The sequence below is a fragment of the Rutidosis leptorrhynchoides genome, chromosome 5 (genome assembly GCF_046630445.1).
Source record: "Rutidosis leptorrhynchoides isolate AG116_Rl617_1_P2 chromosome 5, CSIRO_AGI_Rlap_v1, whole genome shotgun sequence".
In the NCBI taxonomy this organism is placed as follows: domain Eukaryota; kingdom Viridiplantae; phylum Streptophyta; class Magnoliopsida; order Asterales; family Asteraceae; genus Rutidosis; species Rutidosis leptorrhynchoides.
Window position 1 is genome coordinate 29,174,098 of NC_092337.1, and position 26,580 is coordinate 29,200,677.

The window sequence follows — 26,580 nt, forward strand, 5'->3', positions numbered from 1 at the left end:
ATGTGAAGGTGGGAGTTGGCTATACAGGGTTGGAGTTGATTCCAAAATATATATATACTTTGAGTTGTGATCGACACCGAGACCGGTGCACGGGTCACGATACGTATTATTTAATTCGAATATTATATATTAAATTATATATGAATCATTGAACCATCGGACTATTGGACTGCTAACTTTGGGCAATTAAAATGAATTAAATTAAAATATTGATTATAACATATGAAACTAAATAATTCTTCAAGCTTGCCACTTGGTTTCATCTTAAACCTCATTTGTATCTCGACAATTACAATGCGTGTTCAAATCTTTCATGATTCTTGAAAACCCCTCAATCGAGAGGATGAACCAACCGCGTTTCATCTACGGAAGAAAAGACTTATGCTCCTGTAAGATTCTCGGAGACTGAGTCAACGTTTAACACGCAGCAGTGTTAATTTCTTTAGTGTTATTATTACCCAAAATAACTTTGCAATCCCTTTTCAAATTAGCCAATTTTGTCACAGCCCCAGCAAGTTAACCTCGACTTCTCAGAAAGGTTAGTTTCGATATATATACACGTTATTCTTTCGCTGTCGTTACCGGAGAATCTTTTATATTCCATCATCAGCGTTTAACCATCTAAAGATACGATTCTCCTGAAACCACCTCAGTTTGATAACCGATGACCCAGATCCGTTAACTTTGAGAATGCTGACGAAGCAGCATGTTGTAGATGGTCATAATGACCAAAAGTTGATGATAAAAGAAGGAAGTGCTAGAAATGCTCGATAGAAAAGTTGGTACTGAAAACCGGATTGAGCAAACCATGAAGGAGACTCCGAACAAAATACAAGAACTAAACTTGTAGCAAACACCTTGCTTCTGAATCTAAACCCTTACGGGTCAATCTTCATCATCATCCTTCGACATTAGAAATTCCAAGATATTATCATATCTTTCATTATAAATATCCTCAATATTTCTGAAGATGTTTTCACAGCTATCCTTATCTGAATTCATTTATCTCTCCGTAACATTCGCGTTACAACATAAAAGAAACTGTGTTAGTCCTAAGTTCTAAAACCTTCGAGTTTGAAATAGAAATGCTCTGAAGCAGTGTTGGGAACTGATGCATGAATTAGTATAATATAATGAAACTTGATCAACTTCATTATATTACAGTAAGTCATGTTAAGTTTCTAATGGAATGTGATGATTCACAGTACCGTCATCATGTGCCATGTTACACGGCTCTTACATTCTATCTAATCCCCAAACGTATTAGGAACATATTGTCTTGATAGTTCGATCTTTTCCAGGATATTCTGGTAATTGGACAAATCAAAATCGTGCCATTACCATTTCTTTCTAAGAGCATTAGCTATGTTCATACCTACGAATTTTGGATCATTACTCGCTTGACTTGAGGACGGGAAGAAGAAACGAAGGGGTGAATTTATAGTGAAATATCCGACAAAGAAATCGAAACGAATTACCGCATTAAATCAAAGAAGATCCTGATCGCCGAAGAACCAAATCTTATTACGTAAGATTTTCTTTAAATCCCTTAAATCTCGGAAGTCAACAGTAACTACGTCATCGGTTAAAATGAATATATTCATTTACTCAATTCACTCTTTTGTGATAGCTTCACTCGTACGCTTCACGTAATCGAATCGTTTTATCTATATCTCTCAAAAATGATAAAACTCCATTATTACCTCATAATTGTTATTAAAACCTTCCTGTTGTTATCTATGACGACCTCTAACAAATTTCGGGGACGAAATTTCTTTAACGGGTGGGTACTGTAACGACCCGGAAATTTCCGACCAAATTTAAACCTTAATCTTTATATGTTTCCGACACGATAAGCAAAATCTGTAATGTTGAGTCTAGAAAGTTTGAAATTTATATTCGGTTAATCAATTACCCTTTGACCATGCTCGACGATTCACGAACAATTGTTTATAATTAAAAATGTATATATATAAGAGTTATAGATATTATATGTCGAAATTTAATTTTTAATAAAAAGAAAATAACATATCAAGTAAATATATATATATAATACTTATAAATATATGAGACAATTATATTTAATATATAAACACATATTGTATAATATAATTATATTAAAATGAATAAATAATATTCAACATATGTTATATTTGTTATATCTGGTACAATTATAATATATACTATTAATATGCTAAACATAATTACACATCAAAAAATGTGATTGTTACATTAATACTTTCAACAATATTAAAAACTTATCTGCATTATTGTTATTATTAATGTTATCATATTCTTATTTTTATTAATAATAATATTATTATTATTTATGTAATTAATATTATCTAATAGTATTATTATTATTATTATTATTATTATTATTATTATTATTATTATTATTATTATTATTATTATATATATTAATTATTAATTTAAATTAACTAATAGGGCATATCATTAGTACATGTTTGTTACTGATATCTATCTAATTGTATCAAATTGATACTTTTATCTCCACTACTGTGTCCAGTCCAAATCAGATTGCAAACACAGACAAAAATTTGTTGAATATCTTTTTCTACTTTTATATTTTTGTTTTGTTTTGTTTCATCCTTTTTCGGATCGAATATTTCCTGTTGAGTATATTTATCTGCTATAAAACGATCACACAATCGGGAGCTCGAATACAATCACCCTAAACAACCACCACTCGAAACCATTGTGTTTTGCTTCTACTACTGTTTCGATCATTAACCAAACCCTTAACCACCCTTCGAAACAAACACCACTATATCACCGTCATCTCGAACCAACCATCTATATATTCGCTTGATGAACCCTTCAACTATCATACAACATCCACCACCACAATCATCGTGACTTGCAACCACCAATTCACCATATGTTCACAACCTTTACCAACCCTAACTCACCTTCGTGATATATATTTTTCTCTCTTTCTGTTTGCAATTCCACACAAAACCAACAAAACACCATTTAAAATTTTCGCTTCTACTATGCGTATGCCTTTTCTGTTTACTGTCGGGAAGACAAACAAAAACCTCACACAATCCCAGCGATTGTTTTCTGTTTTCCTATCGAAGATCCACTATCAAACGACTGCTGCATATTCGCTGTATCTGTTCCATATATTCGAACGGCAAACCAAGCTGCTGCACACCTTTTGTTTTCTGTTTCAATTGAACTCGAACATCATCACCATCGAACCAACTACCTGATGTTACTCGCGTTTAATCAACTGCTACTGCAGCTATTTTTTTTCGACTGAAACAGTAATTAGGAGGTAAGTTTGGTATAACAAAACCAATAATGAATGATGAGCTGTTAATGGACAAATGGATTAGGTTTTGTTGATTGCAAAAGTGGCCAAGAAAGAAACAGTTAATTAACAACGAGTAGGGCCTCGTGGTGACTTTGTGTCTTTGATGGAAATCGAGTCCCACAAAAAAATATATCCATCAGTTTTTTTTTAAAAAAATTCACAAAACATATAATAAGTTTAAAACCACATGGACTGACTTTAGTTATTGATATGGGCCGTGATTTATGATTAAATATCAGATGGGTCGACTACTAATATGATGTTGGGCCGAAACCTATTTTCAGTTGGGCCGATATATTAGGGAATAGATAAATGACGAAGACATAGGATATAAGCTTAGAAACTCGGAATTAAAACAGAAAAGTAAGCTGGAGCAGATGGTTTAAGTGTTTGTTGTGTATGCAAGAAGACCCGGGTTCGAGTCCTAGCATGGGCAACTCTTTTTAGAAAAGATTTTTAAGGGTATACCTTCTTATTATTAACTTTATTATTATTATCATTATCATTAAGATTAATTAATAATATCATTACCATTAAAAATTATTATTCTTATTATTATTAACATAAAGTATTATAATTAAAATTATCATTAACATTATTAGTAAAATTATTATTTCTATCATTATTAACATTTTTATCATAATTAGTATTATTTTCATATGACAAATAAATATTATATATTTTCATTACATATAATAAATTAATGATTTTGATAAGGCACCAATTACAAGTAAATAAAAATTAATAAAACTGTATATAAATGAAAATTATTTTACAAAATAAATATAAATAACTGAAAATATAATATGTAAGTAAAGTATATATTTTAATTGAAATTTAGTTATATAATTAAAAATATAAATAGTATATAATTAACAAATGGAATTATGTGATTATATGTGTTAATATATATATAAATGATATAGGTTCGTGAATCCGAGGCCAACCTTATACTTGATCAATGATGTTATATGTATTTTTACTACAAAATACAGTATGGTGAGTATATAGTCCCTTTTAAACTTTAAATATTTTGGGCTGAGATTACATGCGCTGTTTTTATAAATGATTTACGTTATGGACACAAGTGATTAAAAATGATATTCTGCGGATTGATGTGCTAGGTAATTTAGTTATATGTTATAATAGCATGTAAGCGCGAATCCTAAAGATAGATCTATCGGGTTTAACACCCCCATCCAATAGGCTGCACTAGACATAAGAACTAGTGGGCGGATGTTTAGTACTTCGAGGATTATTTATACACTTGCGAGTGTACATATCCATCTTTGCGAAAATGACTTATTATATTATTGTTAAGGTTGGTTACTGAGGCCTCAACATAAGCAGAATGATTTTATACACTTACGAGTGTTTTATATTTTTATATATGAAATCTTGTGGTCCATAGTTATAACACTGTTAGCATCAAACCTATATATCTCACCAACTTTATGTTGACATTTTAAAGCATGTTATTCTCAGGTACGAATTAAGTCTTCCGCTGTGCATTTGCTCGTGTTAAGAACATTACTTGGAGTCGATCATTGCAATGGAACCAGATGTTGTTGATTTTGTCCAGGGGGATAAGGACGGGTTACTACAAATACCGACAAGATATGCCTCACCCAATTGTTTCATATTCAAACATTCATGAGGCAGATTTACATCCGAATTTGAGATTTGATAGATATTGGATAGACTATCCAAAATATCAAAAGAACCTGCACAACCTTGTGTCTAATAATGTTGAGGTACCCAGAGTTATAGATTGGGCACCATTAGAGGTAGTGGAATTGGCCGAGCCAATCAGGGAATTACTTACTCAAAGGTATGGTAATTCTACTTTTAGTGATTGGGTACATTTATTCAACATGCGTAGACCTGTATATAGAGAATGGTGTATAGAGTTATTGTGTACTATTGAAATAAATGATCGGGTAGATACTTTAACCGATCGTAGTTTTATTAGATTTTTATTAGGAGGGGAGATGCGCCATATGTCCTTACTAGACATGGCTCGGGCTTTAGGTATATATACGCCCGAGGAGCTAGCATCTTATAATTGCCAGAGGTTAATAGTTTATGGTAGGAGGGTGGATGATAATTTTGATACAAATGACGTATGGAGTAGGATGACTAGCCATCGCCGATTCCAGGGGGATTATACTCTTATCTTGATATTGATAGAGCTGAATTAAGAGTAATCCATAGGTTTTTAGCCAATTCGATTACACAACGAGGTAAGAATAAGGAAAAGGTAAATGAACAGGATTTGTTTTACCACATGTGTATTCGAGACCCACATAGCGCTGTAAGTATACCTTTTTGTGTGGGTTATTATTTATTGACTATGGTTAGGGGTATGAGGCGTGGTAGCATAATAGGAGGTGGTATATTTATTACTTTAATTGCTGAATATCTCGGTGTGGATAGAAGTCAGGGGGATTATTAATGGCAGAACCAGAACCCCGCGATAGAATAGATTTGTGTGTTTATCATGGTGCTAAGGTCTTAAAGAAACGAAACAACGCGGCAGCACGTTATGATGGCAGGCATCCACAGGTTGAGAGAGATCAACAGCAAGGTCAACCGGGAGGGGGTAATCCAATGACGGAAATGCAAATTTTTATGGCTCGACACGAGTATGAAATGGCTAGACAAAAAGCATTTCAAGATTGGCAGTATCATCAAAGCCAAATTATAAGTCATTGTACACACGTAGGTAGAGAATACATTCCTACCGTTATGCCCGAATTTGCTCCTTGGACTTTAGAGAACCGACCACCACATCCTACATATGACTCGGCCCAAGCATTTTACAGCATCTATGGATACGCTTGGGACACACACTGGAACCATCCTCCTCATCCGTAATTTTCTATTTTTGTTTATTTTATTGTAATGTTACTAATTCTTAATTTTCTTATTTCTTATTTCTTATTTTATTATTATAATAGCTTTTATAATTTTCTAACTTTATTAGATTTTAATAATTTTTGAATGTGGTGTGAAAACCCAACTTCAAAAATATGTATATATGTGTTTGAAGTTTATCTCATGTACAAAACAGGGTAAAACAGTGCATTTTCAAAGACTGGCATTAAGTTCAGCAAAAGTTATTAATTTTGACGACAAAATGAAAAACAAATGTGATGTACCAACAGACGGAATGAACAAATGATGTGCACCATTTATCATTCAGAAAACAAACGCCAATATGTTTGGAAACTTTGGTAAAATTTAATCATTTTTCTACGCTAATCACCCTCAATAATTTAAATTGTTACTGATTTCTTGCAAATGAGGGCATTGCAAGATCTTAAGTGTGGGAAAGGGTTAAATTCTTTCGGATTTTTAAAAATTTTAACTTAAACACTTGGTTACCATTAAAAATACTAGTAACGTAGTAGTTGTATTAGAATCTAGTGCTCTCTGATAATAAAGAACAGCCCTAGTCTTATATACTGACTACCCAATTCTAGTAAAAATTTTCAAAATTTTCAATTAAATGAACTCAAAATCATGTTTATACATATTTATGAACGATAAAACTAGGTGTTAACACCGAAATTATTGTTACCTCGGAAAGGACATAAATTGAGAAACAAACCAAAATGTTAGAATTCATTTAAAATGGAATAGAGGACAATAAAAAGGCAAATAAAAGAAAATAAAAGGCAAGTGTGGGAAAATTTACCAAGTTATCTTAAACATATGTCACATATTTCTGTAACAAATAATTGAAGATACTTTTGCTTTGGACTAAACTAAACAGTTTTACCCGATTTACTGAAAGAAAGATGGATCTACACGATGAATCAATTCCATCATTAAAAGGAAGTAAAGTCTTCCGAAAAAGAAACGCGCTTCTTGATTTAGGTCATGAAGTTGTCGTCCAGACCAGCTGTAGGATTGACGAAAAATCTAGAAAAGTCATCTCTAAAATCAGCAGGAAATCCACGGACCTCAGCATCAAACAGGGTCGCCAAGTGGTCAGACTTATCCTAACCATGAGAGGATCTGTCTTGTAAAATGGGGAGGACGCCGTGCAAATTAGCTGGATAAGACTAATGAATCAGACCCCCAGAAAGGATAATCTCCTTAAAAGATCAAAAATCAGCTTTTAAGCCTGATATTACTCAATCCTAGAGATTGACCTTAAAGATTGAGAATTACAAACTCATGGAATTCAATGATATCTAAACTCGAGCTTGAACGAGAAAATATTTTGATCAAAATTAAAACCGATTTGTTTTCTGAAAACCCATTTTTCAATACATTCATTACCATTGAACGTAAAATCCTAGGAATTCACCTGAAATTCATTAGGTCACCTGAACCAAATCGGGTGTCAACCGTAAGAACGGTGGTTGCATAGCATGGTCAAAGACAGGACCTTGTGCCAGACCGGAAAATTATAAGGGTGAGCTTTACTATTGCTCCTACAAAGGATAGTAATTACGTCCGACACGTTATAGACCATAATTAAAAGCATGTCAGGGGACATTGCCTTAACAATTGCTTGTTCAAACGCTTTCCTTTACAACCGTACGGTAGTTTGCCGAAAGGTAATATACGGAGCAAGTATACTGGACGTGTTGCTTTTCTAATACAAGGTTAGCAAGTGGGTGACACAAAACCACAAGTTTTGAGCTAAAATTTTCAAATCTGAAACCCACCAAACCCACAAAAATATTTTACAAACATCGGTGAAGGGTTATTTCGAAAAACTTATCTAGGGTAAAAGCTAGATTTAATTTTTAAAAGATCAAATATTTTCATAAAGATCCAATTTTCTTAAAGGATCTAAATTTTCATAGTCATGTGGGACTGTAAACCACATCGTTACTACCATTGTTCATACTGCCGTATAGAAATCACTGATGTACAAAGTGTGAAGAATAAAGAAGTGATTCGTGTGATTTAATTTCAAGTTTTATATTGCTTGAGGACAAGCAACGCTCAAGTGTGGGAATATTTGATAATGCTAAAAACGAACATATATTTAATAGCATTATCCCTCAAGAAAGATAAGCTTTTAGTTGCAATTGTTCTATTTACAAGTGATATTCGTTTAAATAATAAAAGGTGAAGACAAAAGACAGATTCGACGAATTGAAGACGCAAACGACCAAAAAGCTCAAAAGTACAAAATACAATCAAAGTGGTTCCAATTATTGATGAGAAACGTCTCAAAATTACAAGAGTACAAGACGCGAAACGCAAAGTACAAGATATTAAATTATACGCAAGGACGTTCGAAAATTCGGAACCGGGACCAGAGTCAACTCTCAACGCTCGACGCAACGGACTAAAAATTACAAGTCAACTATGTACATGAATATAATATAATATATAATTAATTCTTAAAATTAATATATATATTATATTATATTATAAAACCGTCGGCAAGCTAGGAGCCAAGCTTGTGTGAGCTGGAATCCACAGTTCCGCACTCGCGGAGCTTTGAAGATCAAAAAGGCCGCACTCGCGGAGCCCAAAAAGTCAAAAATCCACCTTTAAAAGGCCGAGCATTCGACCGAATTTTACACATCTTTTTCCTTCTTCATTCATCAACGTATTATATATATATATATTATAATTTTAATTATAATTTTAATTCTAATAATAAGGGTATGTTAGCGCATATTGTAAGGGTGTAACTCGAAATTCTGTCCGTGTAACGCTACGCTATTTTTAATCATTGTAAGTTATGTTCAACCTTTTTACATTAATGTCTCGTAGCTAAGTTATTATTATGCTTATTTAATACCGAAGTAATCATGATGTTGGGCTAATTACTAAAATTGGGTAATTGGGCTTTGTACCATAATTGGGGTTTGAACAAAAAAACGACACTTGTGGAAATTAGACTATGGGCTATTAATGGGCTTTATATTTGTTTAACTAAATGATAGTTTGTTAATTTTAATATAAAAATTTACAATTGGACATACCTATAAATAACCATATACACTCGATCGGACACGATGGGCGGGATATTTATATGTACGAATAATCGTTCATTTAACCGGACACGGGAATGGATTAATAGTCACTAGAATTATTAAAACAGGGGTGAAATTATGCACAAGGACACTTGGCATAATTGATAATAAAGTATTAAAACCTTGGGTTACACGCAGTCGATAACCTGGTGTAATTATTAAACAAAGTATTAAGACCTTGTTACAGTTTAAGTCCCCAATTAGTTGGAATATTTGACTTCGGGTATAAGGAAAATTTGACGAGGACACTCGCACTTTATATTTATGCCTGATGGAATGTTATGGACAAAAACCAGACGGACATATTAAATCATCCAGGACAAAGGACAATTAACCCATGGGCATAAAACTAAAAATTAACACGTCAAACATCATGATTACGGAAGTTTAAATAAGCATAATTCCTTTATTTTCATATTTAATTGCACTTCTAATTATTGCACTTTTATTTATTGTTATTGTATTTAATTGCACTTTTAATTATTGTCATTGTATTTAATTGCACTTTTAATTTTCGTACTCTTTAATTATCGCAATTTTATTTCATCGCACTTTTATTTATTGCAATTTCATTATCGTTATTTATTTTACGCTTTAAATTAAGTCTTTTATTTATTTAATATTTTACATTAGGTTTTAACTGCGACTAAAGTTTTAAAATCGACAAACCGGTCATTAAACGGTAAAAACCCCCTTTTATAATAATAATATTACTTATATATATTTGTATTTTTATAAATTAAAACTAATATAGCGTTCAACTTTGTTTAAAAGATTCCCTGTGGAACGAACCGGACTTACTAAAAACTACACTACTGTAAGATTAGGTACACTGCCTATAAGTGTTGTAGCAAGGTTTAGGTATATCCATTCTATAAATAAATAAATATCTTGTGTAAAATTGTATCGTATTTAATAGTATTTCCTAGTAAAAATAAAGCTATTTCATATACACCTCGCAGCACATCAGACGTCATCTATATATATTATTTGGAACAACCATATACACTCTATATGCGGTAATGTTCGAGTTAGCTATATAGAGTTGAGGTTGATTCCAAAATAATATATATACTTTGAGTTGTGATCGAGTCTGAGACTTGTATACACTGGGTCGTGGATTGATTCGAGATAATATATATTGATTTATTTCTGTACTACTAACTATGGACAACTAATTGTGGACTACGAACGTTGGACTGTAAACTTAATAAACTTAAATAGTTAAAACATAATAAAACATATTGTGAATATATTTCGATCATACTTTGATATATATGTGTATATTTGTTATAGGTTCGTGAATCGACCCGTGGCCAAGTCTTATTTCCGACGAAGGAAAAATCTGTGAAAGTGAGTTATAGTCCACTTTTAAAATCTAATATTTTTGGGATGAGAATACACGCAGTTTTATAAGTGTTTTACAAAATAGATACAAGTACTTGAAACTATATTATATGATTGAATCATTATACCGGATATCACCCTTTCAGCTTGGTAGCCTAAGAATTTGGGAACAGACTCCCAAATTGACGCGAATCCTGAAGATAGATCTATGGGCCTAACGAACCCAATCCATGTTATGGATGCTTTAGTACTTCGATTTTATATACAGATGAGTGTACCTGTATATTGGGGATATTCTAGATGCATTTGTTAATGTCGGTTACCAGGTGTTCATCATATGAATAATTTTTATGCAGATTGCATGTTGGTTATGAGAAATGGAAATATGAAATCTTGTAGTCTATTATTACGATTTGATAAATATATAGGTTAAATCTATAACTCACCAACATTTTTGTTGACGTTCTAAGCATGTTTATTCTCAGGTGATTATTAAGAGCTTCCGCTGTTGCATGCTAAATAAAGACAAGTTGGAGTCTGCATGCTTGTATAATATTGTTTAAAAACTGCATTCGAAGACTTAAATTGATGTGTAATATTATTGTAAACCATTATGTAATGGTCGTGTGATAATGCTATATTTTAGATTATCATTATTTGATAAACGTCGTAATGTTTTTAAAACCTTTAACGATAAAATAAAGGTTTTGATTGTTTTAAAAATCGAATGCAGTCTTTGAAAAACGTCTCATATATAGGTCAAAACCTCGCAACGAAATCAATTAATATGAAACGTTTATAATCATTATGAACGGGACATTTCAGAGGGGTAGTAAAACAAATGTGACCTCCTTAAAATAAAAAAAAAATTAGCTGGAACGACTTTGCTTTACTTTGAACGTAAAACGACAAATCTTAATTACAAGTCACATCACAATTTTCTTTGTTAAAAAAATAAGTTGAAACGACTTTGCCTTAAACGTAAAATGACAAATCTAAATTAAAAGTCACATCATAATACCCTTGGTTGAAAAAAAATAAGACGATATGCTCTAACACTACAGTACGAAACGACAATGTATAACACACATTTACACTCAAAACGTCCCACCGATTTTCCCCTATTCTTTATACAAATAATATCAGTCTTCAATAAACTTAAACTATGAAAACCTTTCATTAAATAAATCCTAAAATTTTACTTACGTTTACTTAAAAAAGGAAATTAAAGTCGGAAAAAGAATTCTAAAGGGTTTAAAGTATAAAAATTGGAAAGGATGAAACTGAAAAGGGTTGAGTCTTTTGGACCAAAGATGTCCAAATAAGTCAAAGTCTAAACCTACATTATAGGCCTCGATTTCATGTCCACTTTTATGATAGCTATATTTATCTTTTCAACAACCTTTTTCAGTTTTTTTTTTTTTTTTATAAGTCGGTATTTTGAAAGTTGTAAATTACATTTTCAAGAAGCATTTTTCAAAAAAACAGTTAAACTCATTTAATTAACAAAACTCTTATAAAATGCAAGTGAATAATCAAACTTAACAAAACTCTTAATCTAATTCTTAATCAAGGTGTGTAAACAAACTAAACAATTTTTGTACAGCAATTGTTACTTTTAATTATCAAACGACACCAACAGTAGCAACAAACACCATCAAACACCCCAACACAATCAAACCGCCGTCGTCGACCACCTACAGCCACCGACGCCCACCTCCGTCAGCCACAACCACTTGTTTAAAACACAAAAATAGTGATATTTACCGATTAACCTAGATCTGTTGTTCAATCAAACAAAAAATAGTGATATTTTCGAAAACCTAGATCTACCGTCAGCCACCACCGTAACTATATGGTTTTGGAGGTGGTAATTTTAAACAAAAAAATACATTACCGCCGGCGTCACCGCCACTTGTTTTAATAAGAAAAAATGAAAAAAATAGCAAAAACCCATTATTTGTAGATGTAGATTGAAGGAGGCGAGTTTTTTATGAGGACACCCGAATTTGCCACTAATCAGATAAATTAATTATATTTATATTATTGTTATTATTATTCTCATTATTTATAACACCCCACTAAATTACCATCTGACGGTGTGTTAATCCAGGTCCCACAGTTAACAGTTACGCCCTCTATATGAGACGTTTAAAGCAATCGCATTTAATTTTATTAAAAATTAACTTTCAAAAACATAAGTCAATAATCCCAAAATAGAAACACTGTTGTGATCGTAACCACAAGCCGACAGTATTTAAACGGTATAAAAGTTTTAAATGCGAAAGTAAATAATGTTCTTTAAAATCAAATGCTGACTCCACGGCCAGTCATGCAGCAAACACAGCGGAAGCCTACCTCTTAAGGACCTGAGAATAAAAATACGCAAAACCAGGTCAACAAATAATGTTGGTGAATCAACAGGTTTAAAAGTATAACAGTATCTGAAAAGCAGTTATCATAAAAATAGTTTAATTTCCTTGACCACGAGATTTTACAAGTACAACACAAAGTCGTAAAACGTTTGCATAATATGAGCACCTAAATACTAGCAATGACCCGAGTATAGAAGCCACTATACCCACCTTACCTCGTAAAATGTTATACACTTGTTCAAATGTATTTAATGTTCAAAGTAAATGCATCACAGTTTTTATAGTGGGTAAGGTTGTCAACCTAACGGATCCGTCCATCTAAATTGTGCTTACACCGATGGTATTAAAAGTATTCAAGCTAGAGGCTTTTTGAACAAACTCAATATGCATATATGGTACTCATGTCAATACAAAAGCATTTAAAAATGTAAGTATAACAGCGTGTATTCTCATCCCTGAAAACATGTAAAAAGTGGGACTGTAGACTCACCTTTGAATAAAGCTCGGATTGAAAAGTGGACAATTAACTTGTACGATTTATAGCCGAGTAATGCAACCTAAGTATACATATTTAGGTTGGTCAATATATGTATCTTAAATAAGTGTGGTTTCATAGTGTACGTTGTCTTATTGCTCGACTCGACGCGGTTCAAAGTAAAAGTCAACTATATCATGCAAGTCAAACAAAGTCAACCGAAGTCAAACCAAAAGTCAAACTTGGTCAATGTGGTCAACTAAAGTCAACATCAGTAGGTTCATGTCAAATATTGGTCAACATGTCAAACCTAAGTCAAACAATACGTTTTAGGTCATGAATGATCATTTTCACAATTTCAGTTTATCGTTATGCACAAAGTTCATGAACACGTAGCATACTTAGCACATTATCTCATAGTACAAAATTCAAGTAAACATGACAAACTACAGATCATAAATATACTTAAAATCGATTTCAAAAAGTCCGGCCAGGGACTCATACGACAATTAAAAGTCAGGAATCAGAAAGGATACATTTGAGGTTTGCCAAGTCAGTTTCTGACCGCGCACTGATTTCATTTTGGCTATAACCGGAGTTAGGAACATGCAATTGATACATAAGGTTTCAGAGATTGACATAAACTAACAATAAGTCACATATCATGTTAAGTTTTATTTTCCAGAAGCATGCATGCTCAATCAATAAACACAATCCACAGAGTATACAATAGTGAGCAATTTGCAGATTCGATTCTCATTTAGCTAGTCACATTCGCACGCGATTATCCGAAGATCTAGATACAATTAGCCTATGATATCTACATGAAAAGTGAAGTACATTTTGTCTACTTTTCAAATATGCAAAGCTTAATTTTGAAAAACTTAATTTTTCTGATCATGCAAAAACAAATTCGTTTTTAAAACCTAGCGCATCAAACAATCAAAATAACGATAACGATTAACACGTACGCGTATAGACTTGAGCAATTGACAACATAACTATGAAACTCTCATAAAAATCAGATTTTTAAGAATTAGGGTTCATGTAAATATACCTTAGATCACAAAATTGTTTATACCAATGGATAGAGAACGAGGAGATGAACGCGATTCGTGTAGAACACTTTTGCTAATTTTGAAAGATGAATGTGTGGTGGTGATGGTGATGGTCGACGATGGGAGGGAGCAGAGGAGGGAAAAAGCTGCGTTTTTTGTTTCTTGGTTCCAATTAGGTTAAACACTTCTATGTATATCACCCTAGTTCTCCCTAATTGCACATAAGTCCTCCAAGTAGTCAAAAATTAACAAAATAAGGGTGGGGAGGGGGTGGTCGGCCGAACATGGCCCATGGGGTATTCTCGGGCTCGTGTTTTGCAATTCCATGTAATCGTGGTCCGTTTTAAGTGTCGTTTAGTCGTACCGAAGGCCCGGAACGCTAACTCGATCGTTAAACGCAACCAATCGCTTAATTTATTAAAAGCCCAATAAATTAAATATTTTAAAAAGTTAATAATTAATAAAATTAATTATTAAAATAAACCCGAGCGTTTCGTTACTCAAAAAGGTATCATCAAAATCGTATCGTTTTTATCGTATTTCATTATTCGAAATATTTATTTGAATTAATATCAACCCATATTAATTATTGTAACCCTCCGAAGATCAAGTATGCATTTATTACACATAAACACATAAAAGTTAAATAATCACCGTTAAATAAACTAACGGAAGATTAACGGAAGTAATGGAAAAATCAGGGTTGTTACATTATTATTATTTGTTTATTAAATATTGGTAAATTTTTATTAATAAATAAATGTACTTTTTATAATTATATTATTTTTAATATTATTAGATGTTCGGTTCTCGTGAAGAATTGATAGATTGGGTACAAACTTTGGCTAAATCGCTTGGTATTGTCGTTGTCATGAGAAGGTCTAATAAAAGAGCATCGGGTTTTGTGTATAAGAGTACACTAATATGTGATCGTGGTAGGGAATATACAGGGTTAAATTCAAGTAGAGCTACCGGAACAAAAAGAATTAATTGTCCCTTTGAATTAGAAGGATTATATTTTGAACAATATAATTCATAGATGTTAAAGGTGATATGTGATGGGCATAACCATCAACCAATACGGTATATGGAAGGTCATCCATATGCACAAAGACTTTCCGATAATGAATTTAGTTTGGTTGCGGAGTTATTTAGGATAAATATGGCGCCACGAGATATTTTATCAGTTATGAAACGACGGTTAGATACGAATGGGTCTTGAACTGTTTAAAGTTAACCCTAGGTGAGTGCATGCTCCCACGTGTTATAGTTACAGATAGAGAGATGGCATTAATAAATGCATGCAGAGGAGTTTTTTCGGATGCTGCCCGATTACTTTGTAGATGGCACATTCGTCACAGTTCGTACAATATAAACTTGAACGAGGAACCAGAGATTGAATTAAATGAGGAACCGGAGATAGACTTAAACGAGGAACCAGCGATAGACTTAAACGAGGTTCCGTATGAATTCTCGAGTTCGTACATCTTCAACCAGAATGAAATGCCAAGAATGCATAATTCTTATATGTTCAATGGTATTCCAAAATAATTTCACCAGTACATAAAGAATATATACAATGTTGAAGGTGATGGAAATTGTGGATATCGGGCATTCGTTGTTTCCCTCATGGGAAATGAACAATATTATGAGAATATCCGGTATGAAATGAAAGAAGAGCTGCAGAATAAACCCGAATTCTACAAAAGCATGTTTGACAGAGAAATAAAGTCCTTGAAAGCTTCTCTATGTTACGTTGGATCTCCTTGTCCACCAGAATATTGGATGATGATGCCCCATGCAGGTATACTGATAGCCAATAGGTTTGGTGTAATAGTCCACTCATTGAGCATGTCAGAAAGTTCGACTATTTTTTCGTTTTGGATGGGTCCAGAAGAGTTTCAAGAAATAAGAGCTCTTACAATTGCCCTAGTAAATTGTGAGAATCATTATGTTACGGTGGAATTACAAGGAGATTACCCTATGCCTCCGGTTACAGGTTACTTTCATGATCGCTATATTACCACTTCTGCAGCTAGATGGAAAGAAGTTTATAAGGAGCGCTTTGAACAATTTATCCAATTTAACCGTCGTGAAGCTGATTTTGTCGATTTAAATGATTAATTATTTTAGTGTTAGTACATGTATTGTATTTTATTTATTAATAGTATTTAACTTATTTAATATTCTTAATATTAGTTTTATTTATTGATATATTTATATTCACATGGTGATTATGAGGTAATCATTACTTTAATATATATAATAATATAATAATATAATTAATTTTTATTATATTAAGTATTAATTATTGTGTAATTATTAACTAATTATAACTTTAAAAGCTTATACCATGGTCCAAAGAAGGTTGACCATGGTCCATATACATAAAGCCAACTGAAAATTGACAGACGCTATTGTACAAACATAATCTTGAGTGTGCAAAGTGTGGATTTTCGATTTAAAAAAATAAAAAATAGGTTTGGAGTGACTACTAAAATCGAAGCTGGAGGCTCAATCCGAACTTGACATGTCATCTCGAGTCTAGATTCATGACTTTTCAAATTGATTATATGTATATATACAGTATCCAACGATAGATAGTTGTTCAATGAGTATAGACGTCCATGTAGATGATACTATAAATATAGTGCACAATATATATATTATTAGTATTAGTATTACTATGAAAATTTAGTATAAAACATAATTATATGAACAAAAATTAATAGTGTAGAGATTATTGTTCTTAGTAAATAAGTAAGATGGGTCCTACATAGTTACAAAGAAACACACAGAAAATAGCATAAAAGGAGACAGAAAAGAGAGATCTAAAAACGAAAAAGAAAGGGATGGGAATTGGAGACAAGCACACCCTATTACTACTACTACCCAAAAAAAAAAAAAAAAAATTTCCTTTTTCTTTTATAAGTATGATAATGATAATACTCTCATTGTGTTTTTTTAGAAATAAGGTTGTGTTTTTTCTCGCAGAATTTCATAATGTTTGACAGAACTAAAATACTTCTCTCATTTGATAGAGTCGTTTATTATAAATGAATTGAACTGGATTCTTCAAAATTTCACACTCGAGGTTTTATATGTTCTTCGTAATTCCATTTGTTTGTATTTAGAACTTGTCCTGTCAAATAGGATTAATACTCTAATTGGTCCCAAGTTTGAGTATGCTAGGCAACAAAAAACCTTATCGTGTCCACAAATGGAGATTCACTAGCGATGACTTAATCTACTCGCAATGCGAGTAGATATTTTGAGATTAGTCAATTCGCAAAGTGAGTCGGATATACGGGTAAAGAAAGAAAAAAACTATATGAGAATCGAGATGGATTTATGCCATCAAATTAATGCCTATATCACTAAATCATTGAATTGTGCGCTATAAAGCTATATTAAAATCACTGACATGTTAGATATATCACCAAAAGACATTTAGTGGGACCAAAATATTCAAAGCTCGGTAAACTTGATGTACTTTTGGACGGTTGGTTTTGGGCTAGTGATTATGTACAATGGCCCAATATTTGTTAAAAATGAAAACATTAAATTACCCAAAAAAAAAAAAAAAATGTACAAGTTGTAAAGTAGATGTACATGATTTTAATCAAGATTGGTCTTGATTTTAGTAATTATATCTCTGAAAATAGAATTACCTTTTAAAAGTATTCTCCTGGTTTTCATGGAAAGAAAAAGCTAGTTTTGTCTGTTGCTACTTCTTCTTTATTTCCCTTTTTTAGTTATGGTATAGTGTCACGAGATATGGTATAGTGTCGGGGCGGTTAAAGGGAGCAAGCCGATCGACCGTTCGGATTACAGGATTTTTAGAGGGTTAATTTTTTTAATTTTTATATATACAAACAAAATCGGAGATTGAGATAATGAAGACTAGGGAAACAAAACTGTAGCAGTAAAGGCGGAGCACAATAGGTCCAAAACCAACAATTAAAGGCCAAAGAAAAAAATCAAAGTAACATTCATCTTAATATGTACGTACGTGATCCAGTGAGAAGCAAAAAGAAAAAGAAGGGGAGGAAACGACGTGATAAATGTTAATTAACATTCACCTTAATACGTGATGAATGTAGTTACGATGATAATAAATGATATTAGGTTGTTTCCCCATCTTTTTTCTTTTACTTCACATGACCATAAACAATGTATATAATTTTTATATTTGTTTAGAATGATGTATCTATAGCATAACTTACATATATGTGCAACTATAAGAATACCATAAACGCGGCGTGTTTTTTATTTTATTTTTTTTAAGGCAAAATTCGAATTATATTCAAAACATAATGGTACCCAGAATACAAGACAAATACACAACGCGGCGTTACCACCCACTTTTGACGGAGAGCTGGCTTTTTCGACACCCATAACACATGTAGTGGGGCAAGAGGTTTGACGTCGCCGCAGTGCCAGTCACCGAACTGACGAAAAAAATTTGGATGTGAGGAGCTACGTGACAGCTTTCGAGTCATTGAGGTTTGATCCTTATTGTTTTATCCGTTTTGTTGAGCTTTTGTTGACAACAATGGTGGTGGCTGCAATTGTGGTTGAAGAATAAGAAGATCAAAAATTGTGGTGGTTGCAATTGTGATTGAAGAACAAGATCAAAATTAGGTCGTAGATGGCAAAACTCAATCTTTTATTATTATTTTTTTATAACTAAAATCCAACCTTCTATATTTTCGGCTTGAAACCAAATTTTTCGTTTAGTTGTTCAATTGATAATATATATTATTTAAATTATTATTTTAAATCTTAATCTTAATTTCTAAATATAATCATTTATTTATCAAAAAAATCCAAAACTAGTGAGCCTTACTTCATATAAAACTAAAATTCGACATTCACCATTAAATTGTGTTATTTTGTGACACTGTTTAACATCACAGTTAAAAACTCGCATTCTTTAACTAAAAAGTACATAATATATCTTCGGTCTATTAAGCTACTTACATCATTGTAAGATGTTTATCTTTATTTTTGTAAAGGTAAGGGCCGGTAACTCGCATTCTCTAACTTAAAAATACATAATTTATCTTCGGTCCATTAAGGTACTTACATCATTGTAAGATGTTTATCTTTATTTTTGTAAAGGTAAGGGCCGGTTAAACTTTGGGTAATTTCGTATGTTAATGATGGGTTAATAAAATATCTGTAACATGATACAAAAATGAAAGGCCAAAATATGGTATTTACTAGTCAATTACACCAAGATGTGGACTTCCATATCATTATATATATCATCACTTTTGTATAATAATTAGCGACTTTATAATTAATTAATATGACCAAGTCGCTATCAATGTCTCCTAATGCTAAAATTATGTCTTAATCTATCCTTATTTTAGGGGTCTTGCATACCATACCACAAAACACATGCCAATAAAATATATTAACCACAATGTTTTATAAACCATTGAAAGCAAATTGCGATGATTATATAATTTGAGGAGCGTTTGGATATAATATGATTAGAAGGTTTTGTTAATATTTGCCATTAAAAAACAAATGCTAATTTGCATTTAAAAAACTCATAATTTATTTAAATATCAGAATTTGTACTTGATACTTTTTAATTCAAACTAATAGATACTTTCTTTATTCATGTATTAATACAAATAATTATAATTATATTCTAGACCATTACAAGTTCATTATATACATGTACACGATGTCATATAGTGATGGGGTATTGTAGTGTTATGATCAAGGATAATCACTAATTTAGGAATAAAAGAATAAGTTATTTTGTTTTTTTATATCTTTAGTTCTACAACTCCAATTTAATAAAATAAAAATTTACGGGAATAGTATTCATTGTGTAGATTCAATTTTTTTTTTTTTTTTTTTTAATTTTGAAAGCATCTTAATTATCATAAATTTGATGTATGTTAACCTGTTTTGAGGTTTTCTTAAAAAAATTTTAGCCCAATTTAGAGTTTAGGGGTTAGGATTTTGGGTTTAGGGACTAAACCCAAAACACTAAACCCTAACTCCGAAACCCTAAAATGTAAACCGTTCGTATTTAAAACTCATTCTAAACCCTAAATCTAAACCCTAAACCCTAATTACTAAACCCTAAACACTGTATTTCATTAATCAAAAGTCACTTTTTCTATTTTTTTTTTTTTTTTTTTTTTTTTTGTTATCATACATCTGGTGTATGAACAGCTCTTAACATACATCCTACAAGCGAGTTAAAAAAAATATTTTTTTCTAAATCTACACAATGAAATTGATACCAGAATATATTTTAAAAAAAATTAAAGTTATAGAACTAAAGATATAAAAATCACAAAATTATTGATCCTCTTATAAGTCTTCCCCTAACTCTGGATCTTCTCTCTCTCTCTCTCTCTCTCTCTCTCTCTATATATATATATATATATATATATATATATATATATATATATATATATATATATATATATATAGGGGCAGGATCAATGGGGGAAGCGGGGGGAAGCAATTTTTTTTTCTTCGTTTTTTTGATATTTTTTTTCCGGCATCAAGATCACACGAAAATATGAACATTTAGATGAGACACTTCGTGATGAATGTTATTATTTAGGCGGGAAAACGATCGACAAAAATAACATTCAAGATAATATTGTTCGTGAAGAATATGAACGTTTTTTTTTCATGTTTTGTGAAGTAAAATTTAGCCCGATTTAGAGTTTAGGGTTTAGGGTTTGGTATTTTGGGTTTATTCCATAAACCCAAAACACCAAACCCTAAACCCTAAACTCTAAACCGTTCGTGTTAAAAACTCAATCTAAATCCTAAATCTAAACCCTAAATCTAAACCCTAAACCCTAAATTTCTAAACCCTAATATCTAAACCCTAATATGTAAATCCCAATAGCTAAAACCTCAAAATACGCTCGAAAAATACGATAATTGTTATATATTACTTCTTAGAGCGTTTTTCCGCCAAAATAAAAACATTTATCACAAAGTGTCTCTACTAAATGTTCATATTTTCATCTCATCTATAATGTTCGTGAACAAAGTTTTTTCAAAAAACGAAAAAAAAAAAATTTGCTTCCCCCCGAATGGTTACTTCTATCTTGATCCAACCACTATATATATATATATATATATATATATATATATATATATATATATATATATATATATATATATATATATTACTAATTTAGAGTTATAGAATATATTTTTTTTAATTACTTGAGGGAGTTAATGTGCTCATTCATAGAATGTGCATTGTTGTCGTTGATGTTATTTTGTTCTTTGTTTGATCTACTAAGATATTAAATGATGATGAAGGAAACTAGAAAAAGCCGCAAGTGATTACACACTTAAGAATAGAAGATTGGGTGTTTGGTTAGTTTCTTTCATATTAATATTTATAATTAACAATTAATAATTAATAGGAGTAATCAAATATTTTATTAGAGTAATTGACGGGGGACCACCAAAGTAGTTCCAACCACATGATCACATTTGTTTCATGTGTCAAAGATGTTCTGCCGAATAACTGTCATATGACAGGTTTTGCGTGTAGCCACTTTTGAAAAACATCATTTGAACAAGTATGCAAGTTAGGACTGATTGAATTTGTAGCACGGGTAGACGCGTAGGATAGTAACTACTCTTTTCCGGATACTGCATGAGACGAACAGTTCAATCCATGGGAGCAGTTGAGGGAGCTAGCCAGGCAGGAGTGGGAGAGCTTGGGCTGTCTTAGTGACATAGAACATGCTCAGATAGCGATGCCTTCACAGGATTCAATAACCAACTACAAAGCAAATTGCATTATGAAATGCTCAGGTAGACTCGAACTCGAGGACTCACGAACACTCAGAAGAACGATAACCACTCAAATAAGTAGAGATGGTTAATAGGAGTAATCAAATACATTCATTTTCATTAATAAGTTGGGTGTGCCACTTAAACAAGAGGTAGTCATTTGACATTAGCATCCACATCCTACACACACTCGTTCATATTTATATTTATATTTATATTTATATTCATCTTCATTTTCATATTCATATTAAATATTAAATATTGAAATCATAACATAACATCAAAAAGATTTTAATTAGAAAATGTCAGGTATCGTTTACAACATGATACATATGACTAAGTATATGTATATGGTAACAATTGATGAGAAGAAAAATTGTAAAACAAAACAAAGCAATGAGCTTTGTTAAATCAACATTATATTTTTAACCGAGAAGAGTTTTCATGTTCGGCTATTCAGAGGGCAACTAAGTTTACTCAATCATATTTCGCGTAAATTATAACATGTGCAATCATAAGATTTCTTGTGATGATATCAACATGCCAACCACCAATATTTCACGTACAATATACGATGGGACGTTTGAAAAACTAGTTATACTATTTAAATAGTAGTGCTCATTGATTCATTCATTCACATTCACATTTCACATATATAATAAAAGAAAGAAAAAAATCTGAGATTTACATGAGGATTACTAAGGAGTACTAACTACTTCAAAAAGAAAAATAACTCTTTGTTTACTTCTATAGCTAGAAAATGTAAAGCGATACATTTTTATCATATCGTTCTTTCTGTATGAGACCAAGTCCAAATTAAGTTTTGGCCTTCATTGAGATAAATCTTACTAATAAAGTGGCAACTTTAATTCCTTAGGACAAGGCCATTACGACCTTTATATGACGTATTTAATAATTGGATTCAGCTTTAGTTGATCTGCCAATTCAAGGAGTAATCAAGCATTAAAGCTTGTATATACAGTAGTAAAGTTCAAGTTTGATAGCATTCTAACTGTAACCTACCCAAACATGGGGGAGGCCCCTACCCTATTTGGGACCGGTTTATTAGGGAAATGAAGAAGGCCCCCAGCAGCACATCAAATGGTTTTAAGTCTCATGGTTCATGTATACACTGGTGAAATTAATTCATTCTTTAAAGTTAAAAAGTGTCATCAATTCATGTTGTTAGTGTTAGCAAACTGGGTGTGGAATAATAATCTGAATTGGTTCCTATATCGTGTTAACAATTTCTCTCTATAAAGTATTTCAACTCAAAATGAATTTTCATTGAGTTTGCCAAACTATGGTCTTAATTAACCAAGTTAATACATGTTCACTAGATCATTGCACATTGTAATCTTTGTATTGTGTAATTTGTGTCCAACTATTTGCAAAATCCTTCCAAAGTCATTACTCATAGAACTTTCAAAAGCTGCACTTCAAATATCAAGGGCTCTTTAACATGAGACAAAAGGCTACGTCGAGGACCAAACTGCAACAAAAACATAAATCAAATGAACGGAAAACATATTTCACGATTAGTATACATTAGATGTTGGGCAAACCTCATTTGGAATCGGTCCTAAATTCTCGTTAACATATCCTACAGAAGGAGGTATCAATGCCCTTCTCTTACCTGAAAATCATGTATGCTAGTTTTATACTTTTATCAGAGTTTGGGAACGGATCATGATACAAAGGCTAGTTCGATATAATAACATCAATCGAGACATTTTATGCAAATATAAATAAATACCACCGGCCTTCATTCCAATGATGACTTCTTTCAAACCCTTTATAGTCTGCCAGTTACAGATAAACAATCATTTGTTACTTGAACCAGAATCAATGAGATTAGAAAACAAGATTAACTCACCACGTATTTTTTTTTTTTTTTTTGTTTTCAAATGATAAAGAATTCATAAAGTTACTAAATTTTTCCAAGCTAAATTCATACAAAATTGACAAGTCATACAGCCCTCAATTATTCAACTCCCGAGGCTAGGATCATGTAATTTCATTGCATCTTTCTTACTAGTGTTCAATCTTGGTACTTTACTTGCAACTAGTAGTGGCAAGATGGGTGGATCGAGCTGGTTGCATGATAAAACGGGCTGGGGTAGAAATGAGTCAATTTTTAGTAAGGGTTGAACCACAAGCACATTTTGAACATTGCAAATGAAGAGGCTATTAAATAAGCATCAAGAAAGTTAATACAGCAACTATCCAAATCAATCAAAAAATTGATTTAGGATATTTGTAATAAAAAAAAGAAGTAAACTTTGGGAGTCTTAAATCCTGTTTTGCCTGTTTCCCTTTAATCTAACTCTTAACTTTACCTATGTGAGACAAAACACTACCCAAATCGGCCCATTTGAGTTAAAAACGGGCCGATATTGCCACCTCAACTTATAAAAAAAAAAAATATAATAGACGCTAACCTCCTTGTCATTCAGAGGAAGTATAACCGGAGAACTCTCTTCACTAAATTGATCCACAGTACTGCAAACACATACATATATTTTTTTGAATTCTTAAGTCCATCAAATAATGGTAACAGAATTTAGTAACTGAGCAACACATATATGTACCTACCTGTGTACAAAATATCCATTTGATCGTCGACAAACATAATTGACTTCAACCAGATCGCCTTCACGAGCCTCTCGGCCTTCACCGTCAATGATATCTATAAATAAATACAAGTCCAGTGAAGCAACAATGAACCATACCTTCTTGATTAAGAAAACTGATGATCTCAAACATCTAATCTAATTGATGATTGCAACATGATCTATCTATTACAGTATTACCTTGTATTCTTACTCCACTATCAAGCTTCTGGGACCTGAATGAATTCTTCCGAATAAAATTTAAATTCTTAACTCAAACAGTTAAAGAACTGTGTTTTCAAATAAAATAAAAAACACATATACAACACATACCGAATAACCTCAGGTTCATTCATCTCCAGAGCTTGTGCAACAAGAGGAACATTCAATAGGACGGGTATGAATCCAAATGAACGCAATATTAGTCTCCTTGTAATCATTTTGCTTTTCGGTATTTGTCCGCTTGAGTTTCGGGCCACAAAATTCTTGATTTGACCCGGTCTCGGAAAACTGTTTTCTTGACACAAACATGGCTAACAATTAAAGGTCATGAATTAATTAGTCTTTGTTAGGGTTTTTATTTTGTGAAAGTAGTTTATAAATGTAATGAAATATGAAATCTAACAGGACGGATGCAGTAATAGTGTACAAAAGTATCTATTCATTCATTTCCTAAGGGTTAGGGTTAAGTCTTGCACCAAGTACAACCCAAAATTTGAGCTAGCCAACAATGCTGGCTGCTCGAAATTATAACATTAACATTAAATCAGATTACAATTGTCAAATCATGATACCAATGTTGCACAACAAATGCACAAGTTAATTAAGGTATTTCATACTAAATCATAACATAATATTTTGCATAAATGAATAAAATAAAAATAAATCACAAATCATGTACCGTTGAGAATAGATGTTGATTCCGTTATGTAACGGAAAAGATTCCATGGCACCAGAATCCAGATGATGCAAACAACGGATAAAGGGTGGGTGAACAACTTCGATCAAAACCAGAATGGATAAATCTTTTACTCCGTATTTTTTTAGTATGTTATTACACCTTTGCCCCTTTACTAACTTTTTTTTAACATCTTTAGTCCTTTTAATAACTTCTATACACAATTTATCGGTGTCCATGTGAATGACTCACTCTCCCTTAGGGGAGGTGAGGGTTCGATTCCCACTATGTGAGGATTTTCCAAATAATTGGATCAAAAACCATTCTTACCGGGCTCAAATGATCCCTTGATCTCACGGAAGATTGCAACAATAACAATGCAGGTTCGAATTTCGGGCCTGGCATGTTGTGGGGTAATTGGTGATGGTGTTTCGCCAGGCTCCAGTCGGCTACCGGGGACCGCTGAATGGGTTGACAAAGTCAACACATGGCTAACATGTCACTGCCGATACACATGTTTTTGCAACAATCTATCTAGTTTTCTACTTCATTTAGTTATATATTATTCGACTGGATAAGTTGTATGGATTTTTTAATTATATGTCTTTTGGTTGCTAATTTTGTCTTATTCGACTGGATAAGTTGTATGGATTTTTTA

At 32.2% G+C, this 26,580-nt stretch overlaps 1 protein-coding gene across 1 annotated transcript; it reads right to left on the bottom strand.

Moving 5' to 3' along the window:
- Window positions 1-23,586: 23,586 nt before the first annotated feature.
- LOC139847062 (peptidyl-prolyl cis-trans isomerase FKBP16-1, chloroplastic) lies at window positions 23,587-26,031 on the bottom strand. The gene is made up of 8 exons (XM_071836657.1): window positions 25,926-26,031; window positions 25,358-25,557; window positions 25,226-25,260; window positions 25,008-25,101; window positions 24,854-24,914; window positions 24,169-24,214; window positions 23,978-24,048; window positions 23,587-23,904 (listed from the first exon to the last, which is right to left on the bottom strand). The coding sequence occupies exons 2-8, from the start codon at window positions 25,462-25,464 to the stop codon at window positions 23,827-23,829; spliced, it is 492 nt and encodes a 163-aa protein (XP_071692758.1). The 5' UTR covers window positions 25,465-25,557; window positions 25,926-26,031; the 3' UTR covers window positions 23,587-23,826.
- Between the last annotated feature and the right edge of the window lie 549 nt (window positions 26,032-26,580).

Coding starts and splice junctions, on each gene's coding strand:
- LOC139847062 (XM_071836657.1), bottom strand. CDS start 25,464: ATGATTACAAGGAGACTAATATTGCGTTCATTTGGATTCATACCCGTC. Junction 25,261..25,357: donor AATGAACCTGAGGTTATTCG/GTATGTGTTGTA, acceptor GAATTCATTCAG/GTCCCAGAAGCTTGATAGTG. Junction 24,049..24,168: donor CATTGGAATGAAGGCCGGTG/GTATTTATTTAT, acceptor CATGATTTTCAG/GTAAGAGAAGGGCATTGATA.